This window comes from Xiphophorus hellerii, chromosome 5 (assembly GCF_003331165.1).
Source record: "Xiphophorus hellerii strain 12219 chromosome 5, Xiphophorus_hellerii-4.1, whole genome shotgun sequence".
NCBI classification, from domain to species: Eukaryota; Metazoa; Chordata; class Actinopteri; order Cyprinodontiformes; family Poeciliidae; genus Xiphophorus; species Xiphophorus hellerii.
In genome coordinates, this window is record NC_045676.1 from 23,596,700 (window position 1) to 23,623,490 (window position 26,791).

A 26,791-nucleotide genomic window follows, 5' to 3' on the forward strand; every position below is an offset into this window, starting at 1 on the left:
AATTAGATTATGTATATGTTGTGTGTGTGTGTATATATACATATATACAGTATATATAAATAAAACATTGAAGTTATTACATTCATTCTCAATCCTTAAGGAAGGAATTTGACTTTATGACTGTAGATTCTCTTCATGAGGAACTGCGACTCTAGAGATGTCAGTAACACTTTATTTGACGGGGTGACGACATAAACGTGACATAACAGCTGTCATGAACATTACTGTCATTAAGTGCCATTTGGTAAATAATGACACTTTTAATGCAAAACTGCATTACAATTTGTATTAAAAGTCCATTAAAAGTGCCAACTTTGCATTATTTGGTAAATAATGACACTTTTACTGCAAAGTTGTATTAAAAAAAGTCAATTAAAATGGTCCACTTTGCATGTGTTCTAATGCATAAAAACCCCCTCTATTATCAAGTTGCTTATAGTAATTAGCACCATGAATATTAATAATTCATAGTGCTAATTACCATCAATGATTAATATTCAGAACTTTTTCCAACTCAGAACTAGAATCCTCCCAATTCCAGTGACATTTGAGAAAACCTGAGACCCGATCCAGTTTCTGGTCCACAGTTTAAAGATTGAACAACTGATCAAATCAAGTTACAAACTTAAACCAAACTGGATAGTTTGGTTTAACTGGTTTGGTTTAAATATAATAATATTTTAACACTTTAAAGTCGTTCATACCAACTTTCATACGGCGAAAAGCAAAAACCTGCTCAGTTCTGCGTTCTTTCAGTGTAAAACAATGATTTTATTGTCACGAACGTCTTTCACTAAAAGCTGATTCATTACATCTTACAGAACATGTAAACATAAAATGTGTCTGCATGAACAAAAAGGACCCTTTTGTCATCTGAAAGGAAAAACACATGATTGAAGTATAAAACACAAACACAGTCGGTGTGTTTACGTTGTTCAGACGTCTACGGCAGAGACCGGCAGTCAGTTTGTGAAAGTTTCCCTCCTTCCCACGCGCGTCAAAAGACTTAAAAATGTGACTCGTTAAACAGGACCCTTAAAAGAAAAACACCAGCATCAGCTAAAACAAACGCAACTGCAGAGTCAGCACTATTGCACGTTATTATCCTCTGAACCAGCAACGTGGCAGCTAGGCGAACCGTCTACCTTTACCGAAAAATCCCAACCCCTTCGCCCCGTTTCAGAGGCGTAGGACTGCACTGACGCGCATTTCCTTATTGGTTTGTGGCCAGACGTGGCATTAAAGGCACTAAACAAAATGAATTTCAACTTCCCCATTGTCATACCTCTTCACCTTCTGGTTACACTTTGTGATTTAAAGAAATGTCGTTATTGCTCACAGTCTGTTTACCCGTCTGTCTGGCATGCTTCCTCTATGTGCAGACTCTCCGCTTGTCGTCAAACAGTTTGCGAACGGTGTAGACCTGCGGAAAGGCGACAAGCACAGAAATCAGTGAAAACGCCAGTAAGACCGTCCCGCTACTGGTTCGTAAATGCGGGAGATTCTTGGAGAAAAAGCCAAAAAAAAGATCCGTACAAAATGATGTCAGTAAATTAAAATAGAAATGTTTTAGTTAAATGCATATTTATTCAGGTCAGTACTGAATAGATGCACTACTGGCTGTAGTTACAAATAAATGATCCAATTTTTATTTTATTCCTTCATTTATATATATATATATATATATATATTTTTTTTTGATGAATGATGGATGATTACATATAAATATATCTATTTGGATGGACGATTAATTGTCACAGAAACGACTTTATTGCTGTTGTTTTGAGAGTATTTTTAAGTATTACATTGATAATTGAGTAATAATGCAAATTTGCTCCATCTAAGACCAAGAAATAAAAGTTTAATTTTGAAAAGAACACCCAACACTGGTACTGGAAGATATTTAAAATATCCAAAATAAAACACACACTTCACATTATTACTACTAATAAAGTGGAATAAAATATGTAAATGTCAAATCACACTGACCATTACTTAAATTTACAAAATCAGTGAAATCGAAAGAAAGATTGAAGGAGGATGAACGCGCGTCATACTTTGTAACGTTTGGTTAAAATGCAGTGAATTAACGAGTCGTGTCGCGGTCACCTGGGTTACGGCCACACACAGCATCACCAGCACACTGGCACACGACCAGAACGAGACCCTCCACAGGTTGTCCTCCAGGAGGTTTCGGTCCCGCGCCTCAAACGCCCGTAAGACCATCTGCATCTGACGGCTACGCTCCAAGCGTTTGTGCAGAGAGTCCATGGTCTCCTGAGGGGAAACCGAGCAGAGAGCGACGGTGTTCAAGTCACACAAGCTAATGCTAAACAAAAAAAGAAAAAAGGAATAACTACACCACGGACAAGTCTCGTCTCCGGGTTCTGAAGTTTCACCAACTCAAATTTAAGACTTTTAAAGACCACTACGAATGCAATTTAAGACCCATATCTTAACGGAAATGTCTAAACTTTGGTCACGCCAAGTGGTGAAGGCGATAAAGTTGGTCTTATCCGCAATAGACGCAAAAAAAGCTAGCTAGCAACCAAAGGTGTATTAGCAGTGAGTTAGCGGTGGCCTCCATCATCTCGACTCAGACAAAACGCAATGAAGATATCGGAGTGCGACTCAAACACAACCTGACAGAAAGGAAACAAAATAACAAAAAGAAACAGAACAAATAGAATATACAAGATTAAACAATCATGTTATGATAACATTTAAGACCTCTGATAAACATATTAAAGGCCAAATCACTTTTTGAAACTAAAGCTTTTAAGGTCTTAATTTTAGATGCACAAATTTAAGCCTTTTAAGGATGTGCAAACACCCTGAGTCTGCTTGTATAGCTGATGACATTTCTCTCTCTCTAAATATATATATATAAAATATTTATTAATTTATATTTATATATATAGACCTAAAACATGACCTTAAACAAGAGATGCCAAGTTACATCACTAACCTCTGGAGGGACTTCCCCAAACAAATTACTCTCTTCACACATTTCTAAGTACATAAACTCAAAGTCCAAACATACGTCCTCTTTAGAAATTACTAATATTAGTCATATTTTTAGCAGGTTGAGCATCAATAACTTTTTATGGTATTCTAAGCATGCCTTTCCTACCTACACTTGTCAGCCACTGAGGCGTGTTCCCATTAGCTAAAGATTACAAACAGTAGTTCAGCATAAACTGGGTGCCATCTAACCACATCCAGCAGGCCACAAGGGCACATTTTCCTAAATGTCAGCAGGTCTCACGTAAACACCAAAAACCAACTTTGCGTTAGTCCATCTTTCTAAATTTCCCACTTCCTCAGACTTTCTGCGGCTGACGAGCCAAACATGTTCCTTCTCCTGACAAAGGAACAATTCATCAGGCATGTATTATTTCCATATTTAAATAACCAAAAAAAAAAACAACAACAACAACTGCCCTTTTCAGATGAGAACTACTACCAGTAAACGGTGCTGCTAACAAGAGGGCCACAATGTTTAAATTGATGCCTTTTCTACACGTCGCTTCCACAAATCTATACTGAAAAAGGTCAAATAGAGCGAATCTGTGAAGAAATGAGAGCAAAAACCAATCATTTAATAACCTTTTCCACCTTTAACAAGTTTGACCTACTGTTTATAACATTATCAAATAAGAGAGGAGGATATGACAAAACTGTAATTTTCCCTATCTAAAAGCATTGCGCTGAAAGACAAGAATACACTGTAACTAAAAATGTTATGCCTAATTCAAAACGATTCAAATGTCTAAACTAAAAAGAAAAAAACACTCAGATAAAGTTCACTCTTGCCACCTTCTACTGTACATAAATAACGGTGAAAAATTTCCATTTTTCATGTAAAATTCATCAGTTAACAGTTGAAGATCAGCATCAATGTTTGCGTTACTTTTGGTAGTGGAAGTAATTCAATTATTTTACAATTACTACAACAACAGGAGTGAGACAATGGCAAAGATGAACTGGAAATAAATCTGCACTTATCCGTTATGGATGTAAAAAAAAGAAAGAAAAGAAACTAACTAGCTAGCAAGCGCATATTAGCAGCTAGCTAACCGTAGGAGTCACACAATGCAGTGAAGGTATGTGTGTGTGACTCAAACTGTGATCTAACTGCGTGAAAACGGAAATCTGAGTAGGATCTCTACATAGCATGAACTAATTCTACCACAACAACATTTAAGATCTGTGATTAATGCATTTAAGACCAACTTATGTTTTTTAATGAATTTAGGACATTTTGAGGCCAGGATTACATGAATTAAGTGTTTTTAAGACTTTTTAAGGATATGCAGACACACTGCTTTGTATAAGGCTCTTAATGTCAAAGTTTGCAGCATTGACCCCATAATTACAAGTCTAAATAGATACCAGACCATTCTGAAGCCAGACCAGCTAAAGGTTTACTCACGTAGCATTAATCGCTAGCTAGCTAGCAGCTGCTGAAGGAGAGGCCTGCTTCAGGAGTTTCCCTCTGGCACAGTGAGGACATCATCTTTTCAAAAACCTTCCTTCTAGAGCTGCAGTCCAACGTTCAGCTGCGTGCCACACTCGGCGCTCTGTGGTTTAGTAACCCTGTTTTTCTTTCACCGCCTTCTGCAACGTGTCCAAGACTATAAATAGTTTTAATTATTGTTTTGTTTTCAACTAGCTACACAAATACTGTGGCAATATTGTGACAAAACAGAAATGATTTCATTCTACCTACATAAAAGATTTTTTTTAAGCAGAAAGCTCTGAGTCTGAGCTGTACTTGTGCCTCATTGACGATAGACAAGATATCTTCTTTGGCAGTGGGTCAATATTTTCTATCCCTTCACGATCGTTTCGTAACAAATCATATGATTTTTAGTTCAATTTTACAGCATTTGCATTATTACTGTCTTGTTTCTTGACATTACGAACACCTGGCATTCTATCACGTTGCGTGCATCGCAATTTTAGACGCTAGACCTTCTTCTGCTGTTTCTCTCTCACCCTGATATCATCCAGCTTGTACTCCAGCAGGCTCCCGTCGGGCTCCTCTACACCCGGGAACTCGTCGTCTCCTCCCACATCCCCTCCTTGTCCCTCGATGATGATCTCAAAGAACACCATCTTCTCCGAGAAGCGGCTGAAGCCGTTGTCGAAACAGATCTCGTAGTCTCCCTCCTCCATGGGCTCCACCCTGCGGCAACAGAGACGCAGACAAACAGGTTTTAAAAACAACAACAACAAACAAACAAACAAAGAGAGAAAACAGATGGTAAAGCTGGCGAGGTGAAACTTGATCAAGGATTTAAAGCCTGCTTACACGTGGACTCCGTCAGAACGGCGATTCTCGATAATCAGGCGGGCTCCTTGAGGGGAGATGATGGTGAAGTCTACGTCCATCCCTGCTCCTGCTATCACCTGGGACCACAGGCGGATCATACAGTCAAAAGAGGACAAATCTTTAGATTCGTTTCACAATCTGATTTAGAAATTACGCTTTCAACCGTGTCTATTAACCTTTTTCCTAAATGCCCAAACAGTGAAAGGCGCGGCCACACCCTCCTTGACTCTTGAACGTGCGCTCAACAAACCAGTAGGTGATCTACATTCTGAGCAAACAGACAATGTCAACTACTGGCAGAAAGGTCGCTCTCCAAACATGGCGTTACGGACCAACCGTCTGTGGAGTAGGAAGACTCCACTTTTTTTTTTTTTTTTTTTGCAGAACTGCTTTTATTCACACTAAAGCAACAGGAATGTGCTCTTAAAAATGTAGACAGTGGCAATTTTAAGCGATTCAAGGACGGTGCACTGCAAAAAACACAAAATCTCACCGAGTATTCTGTTTCTTTTCTAGTGTAAATATCTTGGCACACTTGAAATAATTTACAAGTCACTTTTCAGCAAGATATATGAACTTGTTTTAAGTCAACAGTTTCTAAATCTTGATGAAAAAGTTTTAGTTCCACTGGCAGATAATTTCACTTAGAAGATGGGAAAAATGTCTTGTTATAAGTGAAAAAATCTGCCAGTTGAACCAGTATTTTTTAATCAATATTAAAAAATTATTTACTTACAAACAAGCTCATATATCTTGCGGAAAGTTTAGTTGTTAGTTTGTTTGATCTTATCTCAAGTACACTAAGATATTTGCACTTGAAACTAGGCTAAATATACTTCGCAAGCGTTTGTGTTTTTTCAGTGTAGAACATGTAAAACTCAATAATATTATTATATCTTTTGCAGAAGATATAAGAATATCTTCAGCAAGGGTTTTACATAAGTCCCTGCCCCTTTGCATTCAGCGTGCATTTCAGCACATCTTCAAACTCCCACAACGAAACCAAAAAAATTTATTCTTTGGGTTTGGTTTCTCCCGGCTTCTGCTTCTTTCTGGCATCTATCTCTTAAATCCGTTGTTGCAAAAGTGAAGATTTACTGAACAAACGTCGGGGACACAAGGAAACGCAAAAATGGTATTCTGTGGGTAAAATGGGCGGCAGATCTTTAGTTATCTGGAACCAGCTCCCAGTTTAAGTCCCTGAGGTAGACACTCTGTTTACTTACAGGATTGTGCTTAAAACATACCTTTCTTTTACCAACCGGCAATAAATAATCAATTGAATTTGATTGTATTGCGTTATTATTTGGACTGTAACTGGCCTGACTGTATGGCTTGACTGTAATATTGTACAGCGCTTTTGAGACGTCAGTTGTATTGAATTATATATATAGATATACACCAAAAGAAGGACTTGCACTGAAAAGCACTGGGATATAATGACCACTACATAATAAAATGAGAAATAAATGCTTGAGTGAAATATTCTCAAGTTCCTCTTTCTATGGTGAGAACAATGACGTCACCGACACGAAGACCTCCAAGCTCAGCAAATACACGGTTTGAAGAGCAACTTCCTATTTATGTGGCGATGAGTTCACGAATGAGATGTGGTTGTAATTTTCGGCTCCCTCTCAGATCTGACAGCAGTGGAGCTAAAACTGTTTTAACGTTAGACATATTTGTCACAGCAGGACAGCTAAAAATATTGAACCGTTGTGAATTTTCTACATATTTGGTAGTAAAAGTTTATAATTTCCTTTTGTGGACTGATTTTTGAAACAAGACGTTTTGGATTATGCAAAACAGAAATGTGTGCTTTTTTACATAACCGAATAACTCTACATATATTGAATAGTTTAACAGATACTGATAGATTTGTTTAGAGTCCTGGATAATAGACATCATTTGGACTTTCACACAAATTAAGACTTTTTTTTTATTAATGTACTAATGAATTTAACAATTTACCGCTGAGAGGTTCTGGTTTGTGCTTGGAAATTATGATATTGATTTACTCATTTATTTATTATCTATTCATTAAATGCATCCAAATATAACTTTGGACGCATTTAATAAATTTTGGGGCAACAACCAAGATAACGTGTACTTTTAGCTTAGCATGTTATAGAATACAGGTCCTTCTCAAAATATTAGCATATTGTGATAAACTTCATTATTTTCCATAATGTAATGATAACAATTGAACATTCATATATTTTAGATTCATTGCACACTAACTGAAATATTTCAGGTCTTTTATTGTCTTAATACGGATGATATTGGCATACAGCTCATGAAAACCCAAAATTCCTATCTCACAAAATTAGCATATCATGAAAAGGGTCTCTAAACGAGCTTGAACCTAATCATCTGAAGCAACGAATGAACTCTAAACACCTGCAAAAGATTCCTGAGGCCTTTAAAACTCCCAGCCTGGTTCATCACTCAAAACCCCAATCATGGGTAACACTGCCGACCTGACTGCTGTCCAGAAGGCCATCATTGACAACCTCAAGCAAGAGGGTATGACACAGAAAGATATTTCTGAACAAATAGGCTGTTCCCAGAGTGCTGTATCAAGGCACCTCAGTGGGAAGGAAAAAGTGTGGCAGAAAACTCTGCACAACGAGAAGAGGTGACCGGATCCTGAGGAAGATTGTGGAGAAGGACCGATTCCAGAGCTTGGGGGACCTGCGGAAGCAGTGGACTGAGTCTGGAGTAGAAACATCCAGAGCCACCGTGCACAGGCGTGTGCAGAAAATGGGCTACAGGTGCCGCATTCCCCAGGTCAAGCCACTTTTGAAACAGCGGCAGAGGAGCCTGACCTGGGCTACAGAGAAGCAGCACTAGACTGTTGCTAAGTGGTCCAAAGTACTTTTTTCAGATGAATGCAAATTTTGCATGTCATTCGGAAATCAAGGTGCCAGAGTCTGGAGGAAGCCTGGGGAGAAGGAAATGCCAGAAGTCCAGTGTCAAGTACCCACAGTCAGTGATGGTCTGGGGTGCCATGTCAGCTGCTGGTGTTGGTCCACTGTGTTTTATCAAGGGCAGGGTCAGTGCAGCTAGCTATCAGGAGATTTTGGAGCACTTCATGCTTCCATCTGCTGAAAAGCTTTATGGAGATGATTTCATTTTTCAGCAAGACCTGGCACCTGCTCACAGTGCCAAAACCACTGGTAAATGGTTTACTGACCATGGTATCACTGTGCTCAATTGGCCTGCCAACTCTCCTGACCTGAGCCCCATAGAGAATCTGTGGGATATTGTGAAGAGAAAGTTGAGAGACGCAAGACCCAACACTCTGGATGAGCTAAAGGCCGCTATCGAAGCATCCTGGGCCTCCATAACACCTCAGCAGTGCCACAGGCTGATTGCCTCCATGCTACGCCGCATTGAAGCAGTCATTTCTGCAAAACGATTCCCGACCAAGTATTGAGTGCATAACTGTACATAATTATTTGAAGGTTGACTTTTTTGTATTAAAAACACTTTTCTTTTATTGGTCGGATGAAATATGCTAATTTTGTGAGATAGGAATTTTGGGTTTTCATGAGCTGTATGCCAAAATCATCCGTATTAAGACAATAAAAGACTTGAAATATTTCAGTTAGTGTGCAATGAATCTAAAATATATAAATGTTCAATTTTTATCATTACATTATGGAAAACAATGAACTTTATCACAATATGCTAATATTTTGAGAAGGACCTGTATAGGCTTGGATGCAATAATTATGCAATTCCCTCGTCGTCTTGTGAATTTAAAACTATTACTTATATGAACGAACCTGCTATACACACTATACTATGTATACAATACACACTTTGTAAGTGGTGTAGCCCACATTGGAGTAAAAATTATACATTTTGTGTTTGATAAATAGCGATTTTAAATATTATAATCACATTACAGCTTCTGAGAATTGACAAAGCTTTAATTCAACTAGTGGGCAATAGTGTCAAATCCTTAAAGATGTGTATGTAGCTGTTTGTGAGGACAACGTGTGACTGTGTTCACTGACCACCGAGCATTTACCTGGTACTCGACCTCCATCGTGCCGTTCTTTATTGCCGTTTGATAGAAACACTCGGATCTTCCGGCTGGAAGTAGAAACGTGAACTCGCTGTCTTGGCTCTGCCCAAAACACTGCACGGAACCCACGCAGCACAGCAAGGCTACCGTCAGGCCGAGCAGTCCTCCCCTGCAGCTCATTCTGCCCCGGAAAGCCTCCATGACGGTGAAAATTTGCTCAAACGCTCGGCTATCTGACTACAAACATCTTCCTCGCATCCGTCTTCCGCAGAACAACTTTGCGACGTTCTGATTGGACAGATGCCAGCTGACAAAGCCAGAGGCTGCGACCAATCACAAGAGGAAGAGTAGCAGCCCTTAACCAATCAGAGCAACCCGACGTCTTTAAAAGGGAGAGTGATGGGAATCGTGCGGAAGTGTAGAGCTGGCGCCTTAGACAAACGAAAAAATACTGTTATAAAACATATCACGCATTATTACTAAATATATGTTGTTATCACATAAGCAATTTTATATTTATATGGTATGAATGTAAGGACATATAATTATAATACATTGTACAAACGCAAAAATGTTGTTTTAACAATAAAGTTTTCATATTATAACGTAATACTGTTTTTTTTTTTGCTAGTACATACAATGTGCTTACCTTGTAACATAATAAAGTCGATGACGGTAAAGATACTGAGAAAACATCATCTATTGGAACGGATTATGTTTTCATTGTGAGTCATGGTGAGATTTTGCTGCCATTTACGTGGACAGGAACTTAAAACGCAAGGTTCAGCAAATCAGGAAGAATAAGCCAGAAGTGATCAAGGAGACCTCATTTCAAATTACTCAATTAGAGGAGCACGGGAAGCTTCAGATTCAGATTCATGACCCAGACAGCATATCATACATACTGTGCTTTATTTACACTGGAGGGGGACATTGACAGATATAGTATGTCTGCCACAGAGACAAAATTGTCCAAAAATGATTCCAAATTTATGCGTCATCCTGACTACAGCAAACTGAACTTTTCAACATACAAACGGAGCAATTGATGGCATTTCTGAATGTAAAATGTCTTTACTAGAAACATACTGTTCTGACAATATCTTTTAGAAGTTTGCACAACAGATCACATTCATACAACATAAATAAGTATACTGTCATAACATAACAATATACTTATTCACATTGTATGAACTATATGTCTACATGTCTGAAACTATATGTTTTATTTAAAGTTTCAGACAAGAATCTTTTTCAACCTTCAACTATAAAATAGATGGATTTACATTGGAGACAAGCTGAAGAACAAGCTAAAGTGTTAACTGCTGTTATGATAATATTGAGAAATGCTAAGGGGTTAATGTGTGTGTTTTTTCTTACAAACATTACAAAAGCACAATGATGAAGGAAAAACATTGGTGGTAGTGAAGGTTTTAATAAATAACTAAAAAAAAAGAATACATGTATTCTTTTTCACTCAGCTATTAACCAGTTTTACTTAATACTAAACAAACAAAAATATCTAAACAGGAAAAGATAAAACAGGAAGGCTGATTTTAGTACTGCATCTGACATCAACGTTTCTCTATTGAAAAATGTCAAGGCAGGTTTGTAGTAATTATTTGTTGCCATTGTGTGGTTCTTGAAATGCCAGCGATTCACCTCATAGTGATAATTAAACTGATAAAGAAATCTAAGACAATAAGAACTTCTTCAAACCTTCAGGAACAGAGATTTTTTTTTTTTTTTTACACCCAACACTAACCACAACCCAAACAAATATGTATCTGACCGTAATGCAAACAACATAAATCATTGTCAGAGAGCAGCAATTAGAAAAGGGTAGAAATGTTGTCAAATGGGGAACTAAGGTAGATGAAATCACCTGGGGAATTTGTCTTTTGGAAATGGGAAATGTTATTTAGCTGGATGTGAGAGGGTGGGGAAGAAACCACTGGGTTAAATGGTTTGAGACTCATACTTTTTTAACCGTTTGGTAAAACCTTTTTTTGACCTGGTGTGCATAAACATGACATAACGTCTGTCATGAAGATGAAGGAGTCTTTATGAACGGTTGTGACTGTTGTCACGAAGTGTCATTCGATAAATAATGAGACTTTTAATGCAAAGTTGTTTTAAAAGAAGTCCATTAAAAGTGCCAGCTTTGCGTTATTTTGTAAATATTGACACCTTAACGCAAAGTTGGCATTTTTAATGGACGTTCAATGCAACTTTTAAAGCAACTTTGCATTAAAGTGTCATTATTTACCGAATGACACGTCAACGTCATAGACGCCCATAAAGATTCCTTCATGTTCGTGACAGGTGTTATGTCATGTTTACGACAGCGTCATGTCAGTCTTACTCACACCCTGTCAAATAAAGTGTTTCCTACTTTGAATATAGTTTGTCAGTTTATGAAAGTATACATTACTACTTTGATTTATTTTGCTGGGGGTGGGGAGGTTCTTGCGAATTGCTATTTAATCAGTATAAATCATCCACTCCCTTGCTTTCTACGCACTGTGTCCTGTTCAGGGTCACATCAGTTGTATAGAGGTGGGCACACATCCTGAACAAGTCGACATTCCACCGCTGGTCCAGGAAATCACCATATGTCACTAACCGTGAAAACAAGTGTCCGTTTTCGAACCAAGAGGAAGTAAGCAGGTTGTCACTTCTTCAAAGAGTCACCATGAAAAAGTAAGAACAAACCGTGTTGATGTTGACGGTGGGGAATTTGTTTTGGTGCGGTGGAAAATGTTATGCGGTAAAGTCGACATTTGTATTCCTCAAAGTAAATGTCATTAATATGTGAGGTAGTATGACCTGATGGTGATACCTGTATGTCAGGATCAACTCGTTCCCCTACGACTACTTAATAAAGCACTAACACTTACATTTCTTATAGTAAGTCTAATTTTAGTGTTCGTGTTAATGACAAAATGTATTTTTGTGATTAAAGATATCATTGCTGAAACTGCATAGGTCATGACATTCTAACAATAGTCCGAAAATTAGTAATTTAGATCAGAACACCTGGTGAAAATGTCCTGCCAATGGCATATTTAGAAATATGTTTAAAATGTAAAATTGTGATGTATCCAATACATATTTTACCCACTAATGGGCAAAATAACATGCTAATAGTTGTAGCTTGCAGGTATTACAGCGTGAATGTGTGTGTGTGAAATAGTGATTGACTGAATGTGGCATAAAGAGCTTTGGAGTCCTCTGGACTTGATAAAGTTCTCCACAAATACAAGCAAATTTGAAGTTTATAACTTTAACCCTGTATTGATGAGTACAAAATCTACAACCAACCCAAGCTCGTGTGCCCAGTTGTTCTTTAGAAACATGATTGGGCTTTGGATGTTATGTAACCGTAACACCTCGGCTCAAATAAAACATTCGAAACCCAAAACGAGCGAGCCATTTACGGCCATGATGAGTGGAAGGAAACTTCCAGCTCAACTTTATTTGAGTCTTAGCAAAGAATGGTGTGAAACCACTATCCAAAACGAGTTCTTGTTTTGAGCCATCAGCCTTACAGTAAGGTTAACCCTCTGGAGACCTAATGTGTCTCAGGGCATTTCTAGCTCTTACTGTCCCTCCACTCGACACGCAGAAGCCGCAGGCGCTGTAGGCAGGGCCCCTAATTTGGTCGGCATGCCGACTTCCGTCAGTCCTCTCTGCATCTTCATCTGCACCAGGCAGTCAGTGTACGCGTCTGGCTTGTGTGAGAGGTTACAGTGTGTGGGTAGAAAGTAAGCCAGAGTGAATTGTGAGGTTTCGCCGTATGGAGTTTGTCTTGTCAAACTGTTCCCTCCAATGACAGAGAGAGAGAGAGAAAAGGGAAACTTACAAGGTCTAGAGAAAAGGTTAGCTTAAATATAGGACATAGTTAACATAAAAAAATACCTTTTGCATCAACATTGTGAAAATGTTGATGTAAGAATCTTTTCAGTTCACACATGTTGAGCACGAGAAGAGGAAGTTAGCAGTGAGAGATTAAATCTCGTTGAAGTGAACGCAGTGCCTTCAAAAAGTATTTGTACGCATGAATCACATGATAAACTTTACAGTAATTATGCAGCTTAAATAATCCCAAACTAGCATACTAGCTAATAACAAGAATAATAACAACATAAAATTTATATGTGAAAAGTCTGGTTTACATTTGTATATTTAAAATCTGTGTCAAGTCGTGTCACAGATCTTCAGTTGGATTTAGTTCTGGACTTTGACTGGGCCATGCTGTAACATCAACATGAATCACATGTAAAACTGATAGGGAAAAAAAAGGAAGAGAGCAGAAAAGTAAAATGAAGCAACTCCTCGACAAGACAATGACGGTAATTATATGTAGAAATCCAAAGACGGAGGACAAGTTGCATCATTAATTTTGGTCTGTTGCAACACGTCTACATCCACTGCAGGCGGCTGCTGTCCAATTAGCAATGTCTCGCAGCATGCAAGACAACTTGAGATGTTTTTGCAGATATATCAGCGCGGGCTGACTGAGGAGACAGAGGTGAGCTGCACTGTGGGTTATAGTGCTAACCTGTGGTAGCAGAGATGTGTAGCGGTCAAACAAAAGATGTGACTGCTTCAACCTCACGGCTACTGATAATGTGAAGCTTAAACACAACAACAAGCACGGCCCAACGCATCGGAAGATCACAGGCTCAAGAGAGACTTCACAAAATCGAGGCAGTTTCGAAGTCAGAAAAAAGAAACACAGAGAAACCGTGCACATGATCGGGAGGGAGAAGAAGGGAAAACACTGCAGAAAGCAAAAGGGAAGTGTCAGTTTTTAGTTGACAGCTATATACAGCAGGGAGTGTCCCTCACAGATGCAAACACACAGACGGATCTCTCTCTCTCTCTCTCTTGCTCTCTCACTCTCTGCATGTCTTTTCCCCATGTTATCTTCATTTCCTCCTTACAATAGCTTGCTTCAAAAGCAATATAAGTGACATTTGACAGCAGGCAAGCAAATACGACTACAGAGGAAGGATTTAAGTTTGAACACTGACAGGACCTTTCCCTTCAGAGATGGACAGATCTGGCAGAAACGTAAAATAGCTCTTGGTAGAACAGATTTATAGTATTATTTATTGGTTATTTTCGGGTTGTTTTTTGGGGGGGGGTTTTTTTGGTTCTGAATGCCTGTGCTGGTCGCCAACAATCGCCAACAATCTTCAGAGGTCTGAGTGAGAAGGAGCTGGATGGTTGACTAAGCTGTGGACGGACACTTACATCTGAGGTAATATTCATTTAAAGAACTTGGAGGACTGTGTACAATTATGTGTATGCCTTGTCTTTCTTTTGATTCATTAGACCAGTGATGACTGTCTTTGTCAAAGTAGTAGTGAGGATGTGAAGAAATCACTTTGCTTCCAGGCTCTGGTTGCGCCACATGTGTCTGCTGTAAACCTAGACCCTTCTGACATTACTTAAGTAACTTTTATGCCCCTTTGCTGTCTTGTTTTTGGCGTTTATCTTTCACATTTTGTTCCTCCGGCTACCTGCTGAGCTAAGACCCATTTTTCTCCTTTTCAGTAACTCTTCTCCAAGCTACGCTAGAGCACAGGTGGATTGTGATCCAGTTAGGATGTCAGAGGACGGCTCGGCCCCCACGCCGCAGGTGTTTGTGGTGGACAGCCAGGCCAGCTACTTATCCGTGCCCAGAAGCAAGAAGTCAACATGGGCCAGAGTGGGCCAGAAGTTCCTCCCTCTTCTCGTGGCTCTGTTCGCGCTGTCAATCTTTGTTGAGGGATATTTAATCTACATACTTTACCAAAGAACCGAGGTAAGGAGAGTGTCTCTTGGCATGTCTGCTCGAGTGAGGGGAGACCCTCTAGGGCTCAGTGAAACTGGAAATTCCTCCGCGTGGCGATTTGCATATTTTCTCCTACGTCACATGGCAGTGTAGAAGAAGATTCTGCTTGGGTCATCTCTTACTTGTGAAGTTCTGGTCAAAGCTGACAAAGGCGTCATAAGACTTCAGTCTGAATTCGTACTTCCTTTCTCGCTCTGTCTCTATAAACTGCAGATATGTAGCACCAACCCTCGTCTTAAGGCCACGTTTTACGTTTTGTTATGACACTTTGACTATTTTATTTCGTGCTCTCTTGGATTCACTAAAATCTAAATTTAGTTGTGAATTTGTGGATCTTAGGGTTAACCAGGGTCAGATTTGATTTTGTCTCTAGAGTTTCTATTTGTATTTCATTGTGGTAATTATACTTACCACTTTTAACATAATAATAATAATAATAATAAATACTTTTTTTTTTTTTTTAAAACGGAAAGATTTTCCATTTTCCAAATTAGGAGGAAATAAAAGGGCTTGCACTTCTTAGTCACTTTTCCGGAATGATTTACTGTCACCAGGCATTTCTGTTCCTACATGCAACGATTTCTCCTTTCAGTCATTCATAGTCAACTTGACTCGCCAGCTCATTTTTAGATCGCTCACGCTCATTTTACTTCTCGTTCCCTGCAGGCCTTTTCTGGCTGCGTGTCTAATAATCTGTGCCACAACCTGTCCCACTCTGTGAAGTCTGAGCAGCAGGTAAATATACTGTATATGTGCACACAGATTGTGAATCGTCAGACACTGAGTTGTTTTTTTCTGCTTAAACAAATCCACTTTTTTGTGTCTTTTTTTTTTTTTTTCCAGAATGGGAGGTCATCGAGTCGAATAGGAACTCCAGGTTGGAAAGATGTTTAATGTGTTTTTTCTTTTTCAAAGAAAGCATTGAGATGCAGCTGTTATTACTGCCTTTGTTCCCCCAGAACTTTATCATTTTCCACATTAGTTGATTAGTTTGTTGATTTAACAAATGATGATTTCTGGTTTCCTCAACAGAATCCAATGAAATTCCTCCACTGCAGCCACAGAAACGGCCCTTTGCTCACTTGATGGGTAAGAACCCCCATGATGTCATAATTTTAACCCACATTTGGTCATCAGATCAGCTTATTATGTTGACGTTTCACTTTTTAAGCATTTTATTTTGTTTTTCTTAACACAACTTCATGTTGAGGGAGCAACATGGTCTTTGCTTGGTCTATTCAAGAATCAGTTTGGGAAGTGTAAAAGGTTGAATGGAGTCCAGTAAAACCTTATTTCAGTTTCCCGTTTCAGTTTTGTGATGTATGAATATTGTGTTTCAGGAGCTCAGAAGTCGAATGACAATGTAGTGCAATGGAAATCACAGGGTCACGACGACAGAAGAAGAATGGAGTACCTCAACAGCCGACTGATAATCAAGCAGGAAGGCTACTACTACGTCTACTCCAAGCTGGTAGTGGATGTTTTGGAGGCGACGTCACCTATCTTCCACAAGATCGTGAGAAATCCCAGTGGCTATGCTACGTCTATAGATCTTCTGAAGTCCAAAAGGTGGGCTTTTTTTTTAATTTTTACTTAGCTTTTCCTCAATTCTCCACATTTGCTGTCGTTGCATAAGCCCCCCCCCAGCCCCCTGAATGCAACACAAATGTAACCAAATCTGACTCTCCTCACTGTTTTTCTTCCAGTAACTGGGGCCTAGAGAAACGTTCGGACGGCGTTTCAGGCGAGAACAAATGGAGAAGTTTTCTGTCTGGGATTTTCTTCCTGCAAGAAGGAGATGAAATTTATGTCACTCTGAGCAACATGGAAACGTTGTCTCCTGAGGCCAATGAAAACTGTCTGGGTGCCATCTGGATAGACTCTTAGACAAGAATGGAAATACCTCTGTGCTAGTTCTTCGACCAGTCTAATAATATGTACACCACAACTGATGGATGTAATTCTGAGAACAATGAAAAAACAAATAGTTTTGATATAAAAGTATCTGATATTCAGATTAAATATATATTTACATTGTAATTATTCTTCATATTTTGGTGTTTAAATAAAAAAAAATGCTAAAAAACCAAATTATAAGAGGCTCTCTTTCTTTGTAGCATAAACACAAGCCATAGATATATTGTTTATTTTTCTGCTTAGATGATAACCTGAGAGAAAAATCAACTTGGACAACTTTAAACCGCAGTCAACCCACATTACAGAGCTGCAGGTGTACAAATGTGCAACCAGCTTAAGGGAGAGTTTGTGTATGTATGCATGACTGTACTTATGTGTGTGTGTGTGGGTGTGCGTGTGTGTGTGAGGAGCAGGATGTGGTTGAGTAAGGACGCAGAAAGGAGGAGGAGTGAAATAAAGTGCTACTTGTTGCTGACTAAGCTCTTCCCACAGTGAGTGAGTTTCAGAAACGCAGCAAAGTTTCAGATGGAAAAAAAAAATAAAAAAATAGGCGCAGACAGTGCAGAAGTCTGGAAATGAAAGTTTGACAGTGATTAAGGTTCTCTGTCGAGAACTGCCAGAGCAAAAAGAAAGACAAACGCGACTCTGCACACTTGGAAACAAGTTGAACTGAGAGCACAGAAACGAAAAGAAAGAAAGAAAAAAAAAAAGCCGCCAGGTGGAGGAGCAGGTCACCTCTGAGAGACACCGGTGAGAGGAACGACCAGGTTTCTGCATTTGGCAGAAATTTGGGTCATTTCCTGCTGCGAGAGCTCGATAAACATCTACACATTTAGATGCTCTGGTAAACAAACATATAAAAGCTTCTTGTGCAAGAAACTGTGCATGCTTGGCCCAAGAGCTTTGATTTGAAAACTGTTCTGGACTAAATGTGCTACACATATTTTTATTTATTTTTTTGTTGCATCATATTAATGTTCAGCTGCATGATAGAATGCTGGATTCTTTACGACTTTACACATTTTATTTGAAGCCTGCAGCTCCAACCAGATTATATAGTCACAATTAAGACAAAAGAGGGTGTGTTCAAAAACACACAAACTATCCTTTAGATTATATGTGCACATTGTACATATGAAGTATGGTGTTACAACTGCGCAACCAACTGCAGGCAGAAATCAACTAATTATTAAATAGAGATCAGTAGTAAACAAACAGCATCTTGAAGAGCAAGGACAAATCTGGCCTGTATGGAAAAGTCAAAAGCAAAAAAACGACAACACATTTTTTAAAGGAACTCCTAAGAAATTTACACAGATTTCCACAAGACACAGCAAATATGTGGGAGAGGGTGCTCTGGCCCAACTTATCGCTTTGTGTGTTGAAGAAAACGCCGTCCCTCGGGTGAAACATGGCGCTGGCAGCATCACGGGGTGAGGACGCTTCTCTTCACCTTCCAGCAGGACGACTCTAAACGTACAGCCAGAGCTCCGGCATTACTTAGATCAAAGCATATCCACTTGTTCGAATGGCCTAGTCAAAGTCCAGGTCAAATTTCAACTCTGAATCTGTGGTGAAGTTTGACATTTATGTTCGTAGATTTCAATCTGACGGAGGTAGAGAGCTATTCTGCAAAAAACCCAAAAGGAATGGTTTCACATTTCAGTCCATAGATCCTGAAATCTGGTATAGACTTGAATAAAAAGACTTGCGGCTGTGACTGCAGGTTGTTTCCGCAAAGTATTGATTATGCACTCATTTGTATGATCTGTCATATAAAATCCCAGTAGATGGATGTCTGCTGTTGAAATGTGACAAAATGCTCAAAGGTTCTGTAAGAACGCTCAGAACAAAATGAGCTCAGACTTGCTTCAGGGAGCATTCACAGCATCCCTTTACAATCCACTATAACCCATCTGTAGTTTGTCTGTCCGGTTCGTTTGTGGAGGTCTGAATACGCAACTGGACTCTGATGCGGACAAAGACCAACAAACTCTGGTCTACCTAAAAACCTCAGTCTCAGTTCAGTTGAAGTGAACTCTTGTGTGCTTAAAATTCATGTGTGAACACCAAGGGGACTGGCGGACATCGCTCCAAAAGCAGGAGGTGGCCTGTAGCGCAGGGCATTCTGGGTAAGTAAAGCAAATGCGAGAGGAACAGCATTTTGAAATGGCCTGGCTTGTTTGACGTAGGGCAGTGAGAAAGCGGACCGCACCAGCTGAAAATGTAAGAAATGCTGCAAAATTTGTTCCCTGACCCATCCGAGTCCACCTGACTATCAGGTGTGAGGACGCCCTTTAGACAACAATGGTGGCTCTGAACAAAACCTGGGCAAAAACATGCATTGCTACAACAAAAATAACCACACTGGAAAGAAAAGCGGTGCAGCTGTGCCATCGTCCTTAGAGCAACGTGCTCCAATGCTTTCACACTATCCCACAGAGCAGACTGCAGAAAGGCACAAAACCGCAGAAATGAGTCAGTAAACAAGCTGACAAATGCAAAAAATGCCTGCATGCAAAGGTAGCACTGTCACCACTCTGCACTGTGGGACTTGGCAAACATGAAACAGGAGAGTTTCATACCCAAACCATAAAAGACTCTAGTCTTACCCCAATCTGACTGTGAAAACAGCAGTGACACCCCTTAATTTAAACAAGAAACGTAAACCACAACCGCCCCCGATCACCTGATGCAAAGGTGCTGCTAGTCGACGCAGCGTGCTCTTTCATAGTAAGTTTACTGATCCGGTGACAAGCGGTTTCTGCAAAATATTATCAAGGTTGACCTCAAAAATACTTTTGGAGCCCGCCCAGGAAATACAAAAATGCGCCCAACTTTGGTAGATATCGAAGCAACATTGGTTGCAAAGACTGATTCCAAGCACCCTTTCTTACGATAATCAAGTTTTAAACCTCTGCTGTGAGGAATGATCAGGAGTCTTTGAGTTAAAACTACTTAGAGAGGCAATTCTTTACAAACCAGATGTCACAGACCTGTGGTGTTAACTCACCACGTCAGAGCTGCAGGTCCTGGCATTTGCACATGTAAATAAACGGTCTCTTGCAGAGCAAACTTGGGTAAGATGAATGTAGGAACATCAGCCTTCACATCTCGATTGGGAAGAATCTTTGTTTTTTTAGTGCAAGCCAATCATCCTGAAGCTAAAGGTTAAACTATAAACAAGTAGACATGCCCTTATTGCAATAGAGGTTTTGCTAAACTCCTAACCAACTGCTGAAAAACTAAATCTCATGATAACTTCCTGAACTTCCCCTAAAATCTCTAACAGGTTTTCTTCTGGTATCACCTTGTATTTGCCTCCAATCCATCTTCCCATCAACCTACGAGACCGATGGGACTGAGTTTGTGTTGTAGTCTTTTCATTGACCAGATCCTCTGTGCAAAAGCTCGGGATGCTGTTTCATAGCCTAAGCCTGCTTTACACCTCAACCCAACCGATGATGACTTTCAACGGCACCAGACTAAAAGGGGCTAAATCTCACGCTTTGGAGATTTTGCGCGCAAACCAGTTTGAAAAGAATGCAACCTTTTCCTCTTCTGTAGCATATCTAGAAACGCGGGGTTGTCGGGCAAGCAAAGGTCTAAAGGCTGTGAATTCTTTTGCAATGCACCGTCGTCCTTTTCCTTTCAAGAGAGGCGTGTTGGGGTTTATATTTGGCAGACTGCAGTAGGCAGGATGCCATAGAGTGGGTGTTGCGCCATATGGAAGCGTTGCTGAAGTAACGGCAGGTGTTGTGGCGTCAAGGCAAAAGGTGTTACGGCTGCTTCTCAGCAGGCGTTTAAGGTAAGGTTGAGCTTTGTTGCGTTACACTGCGGGCGGATTTAACAGGGAGCATTCACATCACCACCTAAAGCGACTTTTTGATTTGCTGCACTAACGCCTCCATCATGCTGGATGCAGGAATGTGGAAAGGAACTGGTGGATTTCTAATTTAAAGTGACCAATTTTAGATCTAAAATTCCAAAAAACAAAACAACAACAACAACAAAAAAAAACACGGAGAAGACAAAAGGAATGTAAATGTAAGTACATCAGCTTAATTCAGGCTGTAAATCGTGTGTGCTGTTAATCTTTTGTTAGCTTCCACGTTGAACCCTAAAATTTGCATGAGATATGGACACGCTGAAAATGCGCCCGTTAAAATTTCTCAGCGTGGGTTTTTGTCGCTCCAAAGCAAAAAAAAAAAAAAAAAACACAAAAGGGGACCACAACTTGGCGAGTCTGAGATTTGCAACCTGTCGTCTTGCGCCGTCGCTCTTCCTCTAAATGTTGCGTGCAGCGCTTACTGTCAGCCTCCCGCCGGGTTCACCGGGTTTCTGCCTTCAGCCTGTTTTCTGCACGGCTTTTGGTGTGAAAGCAGCTACCTGTAAAAACGATGCTCAGAGTGACTCAGAACAGCGTGGCTGTGGGTTACTGAGCCAAGCGCCGAGGGAGAAACTGAGGCAGCGTTCCTTTAAGCTCAGCACGCTAGTAATTTCAGATGCTGAAGTGTTTGATGTGCCTCTGATGTTCGACTCTTTGAAACTTTTTTTTTTTTTTTTTAATGTTTTTGCATAATCAGTTCAGAAAGTGAAAGAATAGCTTCCCATTGCTTTGCTGTTTCGCATCGGACACTTTTAGACAACGAGGAGCCAGTTTATTTAGCTGGTGAAAGGATTTTTTTTATTTTTTTTTATTTTCACGCATCAAATCAGTAAAAACGTGTTCGGCATTGTTTTTAACAAGGTGTGACGTGTCTTGTGGCATTTTGTTTAATTTCTGCTCTCGGGTTAAGGTTTTGATTCTGACCTTTCACTTACCAAAACTGTCCGCATTCATTCCCAGAGCTCAGTTTTAACACTTAGATTTTCTCAAAATGATGAATGTTTTTTGACTTTCCAAGTCAAATGTTTAAAAATAGTAAAAAATATATATATATATATATATATATATATATATATATATATATATATATATATATATATATATATATATATATATTTTTTTTTTTTTTTTTAAGTAATGCATATTCAGTTTCTGCACATGGGCTAGCTCTGTCTAGCCCATGTCGTGAAGGAAGTCCAAATTTGGTAATGTGGCGTTTCCTGGGGTTGGTTTGATTTTTGACTGACAATGAAATGCATTAAGCAGTTTTTGGCTCTATATGTGTAACATGTCTTTGCAAATAGCTGATATCAACCACACACCTTCGGTGCATACAGTGACAATCTTTAGAATATAAGATAACCCTTGAATTTGACTATTTTCTGTGTGATCAAATACAACATCTTTCTCAAGACATTACAAGCATTTTTTTCCTCATTTTTCCAAATTGCTGCGTGTTTGATCAAAAGTCTGTTTTTTAATCAGTTGTTCTTGGTTTCGCCAAAACGGCCAGTCCGGCCAGTCCGGCAGCCTGCGCTGTGGTTTGGATAATTATTTTCTTGTTCAGGTAAATCCCTGCGAGACACCAAGTTTGTGTTTTATCCTCGTCTCATTAGTGTCTTTAAGCCTTCAGAAAAGTTTCGCACTGACCTGCTCTGGAATCCAAAGCGAAGGAAATCACAACCTCCACCGCCGTCCAGTCCCATGTGCCCACCACTGCTGTCCAATGCCATGAATCATTTGACAGCAGTCAGCATGTGAGTTGGACCAAGCTAGAACTTTTCCTTGTCCTTTGGGGGTTTTGGGCAGCAAACGTTTCCCGTTTCATCTCCTTATTCCAGTGGAGTCCAAAAGGTTGGAGTCCTGCAGATCTCAGTTGTCTCCCTGGTTCATCACACTTAAAATCAAATGATGGTTCGTTAACAGGCCTGTGCTGTTGATGAGTTCATTGGACCGTTTGAGACACATCTAGAACTGATGCCGGTCTTTAAAATAACCATTAAGTCATGAAATCTCAAATTAGACTATTGGATATAATCCACTTCTTAAAATCTAAGAGTAAAAACAAACACTTCAAAACTTTTAGGGTACCGATCAGCTTGTTTCAGAAAACAACAACTTCACTTTCATTCTGTCAGATAGCAAGAAGTCTGTGGTTTTTGATGTTTTTTGTTAGTTTTTTTTCTAAGCTTGCATTTCTGAGTTTTATTCTTCAGCAGGGATTCCTAAACTCTGAACTTTTTTAAATGAGTTTATGAAGATGTAAAACTTGAAATTAAATATTTTTAGGAATGCAATTCTTGAAAAACTCAGTGGGAAGGTGCTATTTGTGCTTCAGACAAAACTAAGTTACTTAATAAGCCAATCAGAGTTTTGATATTTATGATGACCTATGACCTTCGATGAATTGGGGCCATAAAGTGAAAGCATGTGGCAAAACGGAAGAGTTGCACATTCAGCGCCCTTTAAATGCAATAAATCCATCCGACGTGTTAAACCAATCATTCCTTCAAGAGGCATTTTTGCATCTTCATAGGAAGCAACACAGCAATCTTTGAACTTTTTTTTTGTTGTTGTTGTTGTTGCCTGCGCTGGCTAAATTAAAAGCGTATTTCTCATATCTTGTGGCCGGAAATGTTTTGCTTGACATCAACACAGGAGGTGTAGAAGAAAAAAAAAAAAGTGTGTATGTTTGCTGGCCCACAGGTTTTTTTCTTCTTCTTCTTCTTTCTTTTTTTTTTTTTTTCAAAACCACTCGCTGCAATCAACAAACAGGATGTGATGTGCGTCCAGTTCCCGTTACAGCCTCCGTGACACCGGGGAACTTTCCCTCACCTAAATAAAGCTTCACAAAATCCACTTGAAGCGTTGCAGATATGACTTTACGGTTTGATTTTTATTTATTTATTTATTTATTTATTCATTATTGCAATAAAGTTAACAACATTATATCCATGTTTGACATGGATCACAACAACATACATTCACGTTTGAATAGTTTTGTCCACAGGACTTACATTTTTCTCACAGGCGGAACGTTTTCCCGGCTCGCGAGTTTCCACATGGAATGCGTCTCGTCCGCAATCGCTGGTCACGATTGCAGAACTTTGTCTCCTTGACGACGTGTTGCCCTTTTTTATGAAACAACATCCAGCTCCCCGAGTTCAAAACTGAACCAAATCAGTGCGGTAACCATGCATTGCACATCAACACAAATGTAGTGGCATCTACAGCAGAAATACATTCCCGCAGCGTTATAAATATAGATACATAAATAAAACTTAAAATAAATACACAGCAAGAAAACCGAGTTTTTTCTGGGAGGAGGGGGATTTTACAGGTGAGTGATGTTTCTCCTGAGATTTCTTTAAAGTCCTTGCAGAGACTCTTTGGTTTTAAATCTTCAGTGCAAAAAAAAAAAAGACAACAATACAAAAACAAAACATCCCACCTCAACTCTTGACTGGTACCGGCACCGGCACGTTTCCACCTTCCTGAGCTTAGACACAGAACTCACTGGTGTTCGCGTTTGTGTTACGACGCCCCCACCCACAGGGTCAGGGTCCCGTTCTCTTCCGGACATCCGCGGCCGCAGATCGTCACTCTACGAGGAACAACCCGAGGCCCGATCTGTCCTGGTCCAAACTCCAGTTCTCCTGTGTCTCCTTCGGTACAGTCATCTGAGCGATCAGGTCTTGGCTGTCCAGCGGGGTCACTGTCCAGCACTTTTTACTCACAGACGTTTTCTCCATGTCGTCCGTAAGCTCCACATGACATGTTAGCTTGTCGGCCACCTCCAGCTTGAGGGTGCCTGCTTGGCATTTGTGGGTGCAGTGGACAGTGACCTGGATGTACATGAAGTAGATCCCCTTCTTCGATGGCGTCAGGGATCGCTTCGATGGGTCGTACTGGAAGTTGCTCCCAACTGATGCCCCTAGAACGGACTGGGTGACTTTCCAAGACATTGTAGTGTTGTCTAGTTTATCTAAGAGAAGACAAACATATGGGGGGTTAGAAGATGCTTACATGGGGTTGGTAAGCACAGATAATATCCATTAAACCTACATTTTATTTACATTTCACATGCAGAAGAAAAACACCCTTTAGAGGGCTTTGAGAATGAGAAGGGAGAAAGGGACTGAGGGCCAAAAGTCCCGAAATATATTTATAAAATACATTTTTCTGCATGTGATATCATGTAACATCAACAATTCAAAAAAAAGTGTAATCAATACATTAAATAAATGGGTTTTTTTTTTGTTTGTTTGTTCAAATCTGCAGTTAAACGAGTCAATACTTTCTTAAATACACAATCGGAAAAGTCAGAGTTTCCTTTTCATTCAGTTCATGCTGACATTATGCATAAACATTTCATTCTTAATGTTCTGCAGCTGCTCCAAGTTTATTCACTGTCGCCAAATAGACCCGACATCTGATTGGCTGACCTGCACAGCAGTGCAGACTGATCGTGTGAATCCTGCCTACACAAACTGAGCTGCAGCTCCTACAAGACACGACTGAGTACATGCTGAAAATTAATATTTAGACGAATAAACCTTTATTCATTATTATTATTGTCCCTTTTCGTGGTCCATATTTACCAAAAATCTGAATTTCAATCTAATTTCATTGCATGGCGAACAGTAGACATTTTATTATTCTATTTTGCAATTAAACTGACATATTGACACATTTTTCTATTTTTTAAGGAATTGATCACAGGTTTATCACAGTTACATTTATTTATTCAATTGCAGTGCTTTTGACCCTCTATATTTGGCAGAATGTCAAATAATTGTATCGAATTTTTCTACATGAAAACTATAATTATTTTTTTATCATGTTTTCACTCTATCATATTATTTATTTGTTTTATTCGACTGTGGCACTTTAACATAACACACAGTGAATTCATGTTCTCGTTGCCAATTAACACTTGACGTAGTTATTGTTGCTTTGTTGAATTAATTTTGGATGTGAGCTCATTTAAAAAAATAAAATAAAAAAAAAGAAGCAACAACTTTGTTGAAATTAGGGCAAATAAAAATAAATACTCACTCTCTGCGGCTTTCAAGTACGCAAAATTGTGCATCTGTTGAGAAAAAACATTGAAGAGGACACGTGTCAGAAAACAATCAAAGATTAGGGGAAAAAAAACTTATTATAAGCATTATAATAAGGCATTATAAGATTGTCATTAACGAAAACGCGGTTTACCTTGTAAGCTGGAGAGGCGGACCCACTGTCCACCAAGCGGGCGCTTCCAGATGCGGGGTCACGCAGCTCGGAGCGCAGCTCCTTCACCACCAGCAGCCCGCCGACAGCCAGAGCCGTCACCGCCACGAACAGAATCACGACGGACATGCCGAGGAAGAAATCCACGAAGCTCCGACGCCGTCCGACGCTTTTCTGGAGCGACTCCACGTCCGCTTGGTTGCTGCTTTGCTCCATTGGTCTGTCTGTCTGTCTGCTGCTGTCGAGATTGTCTTGCGGCGCGAAACGCTCAAAAGGTGCAAATTGTAAAACCAAAAAAGAAGCAAAAAAAGAAGAAGAAGAAGTTAAAGACAGTCCTCCAGCTGATGGGTCAGTTGCCTCCTGGGAGTTTAGTCCGCTCTGTTTATCACCTCAGCTCAATCCTGCTGTTTGGGAGAGTGTGGCGGCTCCGAGCACCATGACAGGGTCATTTATAGGGCCTCTCCAGAGCACGCTTTCAGATAGAGGAAAAAAATACGGAAGTCATGGGTTTCCCTCCCCGCCTCCATACAC

General features: G+C 39.7%; 3 protein-coding genes across 3 annotated transcripts; 1 reads left to right on the forward strand and 2 right to left on the reverse strand.

Annotated features, from left to right (window-relative positions):
* Window positions 1-152: 152 nt before the first annotated feature.
* tmed1b (transmembrane p24 trafficking protein 1b) lies at window positions 153-9,665 on the reverse strand. The gene is made up of 5 exons (XM_032562476.1): window positions 9,378-9,665; window positions 5,318-5,415; window positions 5,002-5,191; window positions 2,110-2,277; window positions 153-1,423 (listed from the first exon to the last, which is right to left on the reverse strand). Exons 1-5 carry the CDS (start codon window positions 9,573-9,575, stop codon window positions 1,373-1,375), a joined length of 705 nt encoding a protein of 234 aa, XP_032418367.1. The 5' UTR covers window positions 9,576-9,665; the 3' UTR covers window positions 153-1,372.
* Window positions 9,666-14,164: 4,499 nt separating this feature from the next.
* On the forward strand, window positions 14,165-17,313 carry LOC116719355 (uncharacterized). The gene is made up of 7 exons (XM_032561853.1): window positions 14,165-14,643; window positions 14,940-15,189; window positions 15,886-15,954; window positions 16,063-16,096; window positions 16,252-16,308; window positions 16,560-16,788; window positions 16,926-17,313. The coding sequence occupies exons 2-7, from the start codon at window positions 14,992-14,994 to the stop codon at window positions 17,104-17,106; spliced, it is 768 nt and encodes a 255-aa protein (XP_032417744.1). The 5' UTR covers window positions 14,165-14,643; window positions 14,940-14,991; the 3' UTR covers window positions 17,107-17,313.
* A 6,585-nt stretch (window positions 17,314-23,898) lies between these two features.
* Window positions 23,899-26,791, reverse strand: LOC116719402 (uncharacterized). Its single transcript, XM_032561908.1, has 3 exons — window positions 26,243-26,791; window positions 26,084-26,117; window positions 23,899-25,010 (listed from the first exon to the last, which is right to left on the reverse strand). Exons 1-3 carry the CDS (start codon window positions 26,474-26,476, stop codon window positions 24,625-24,627), a joined length of 654 nt encoding a protein of 217 aa, XP_032417799.1. The 5' UTR covers window positions 26,477-26,791; the 3' UTR covers window positions 23,899-24,624.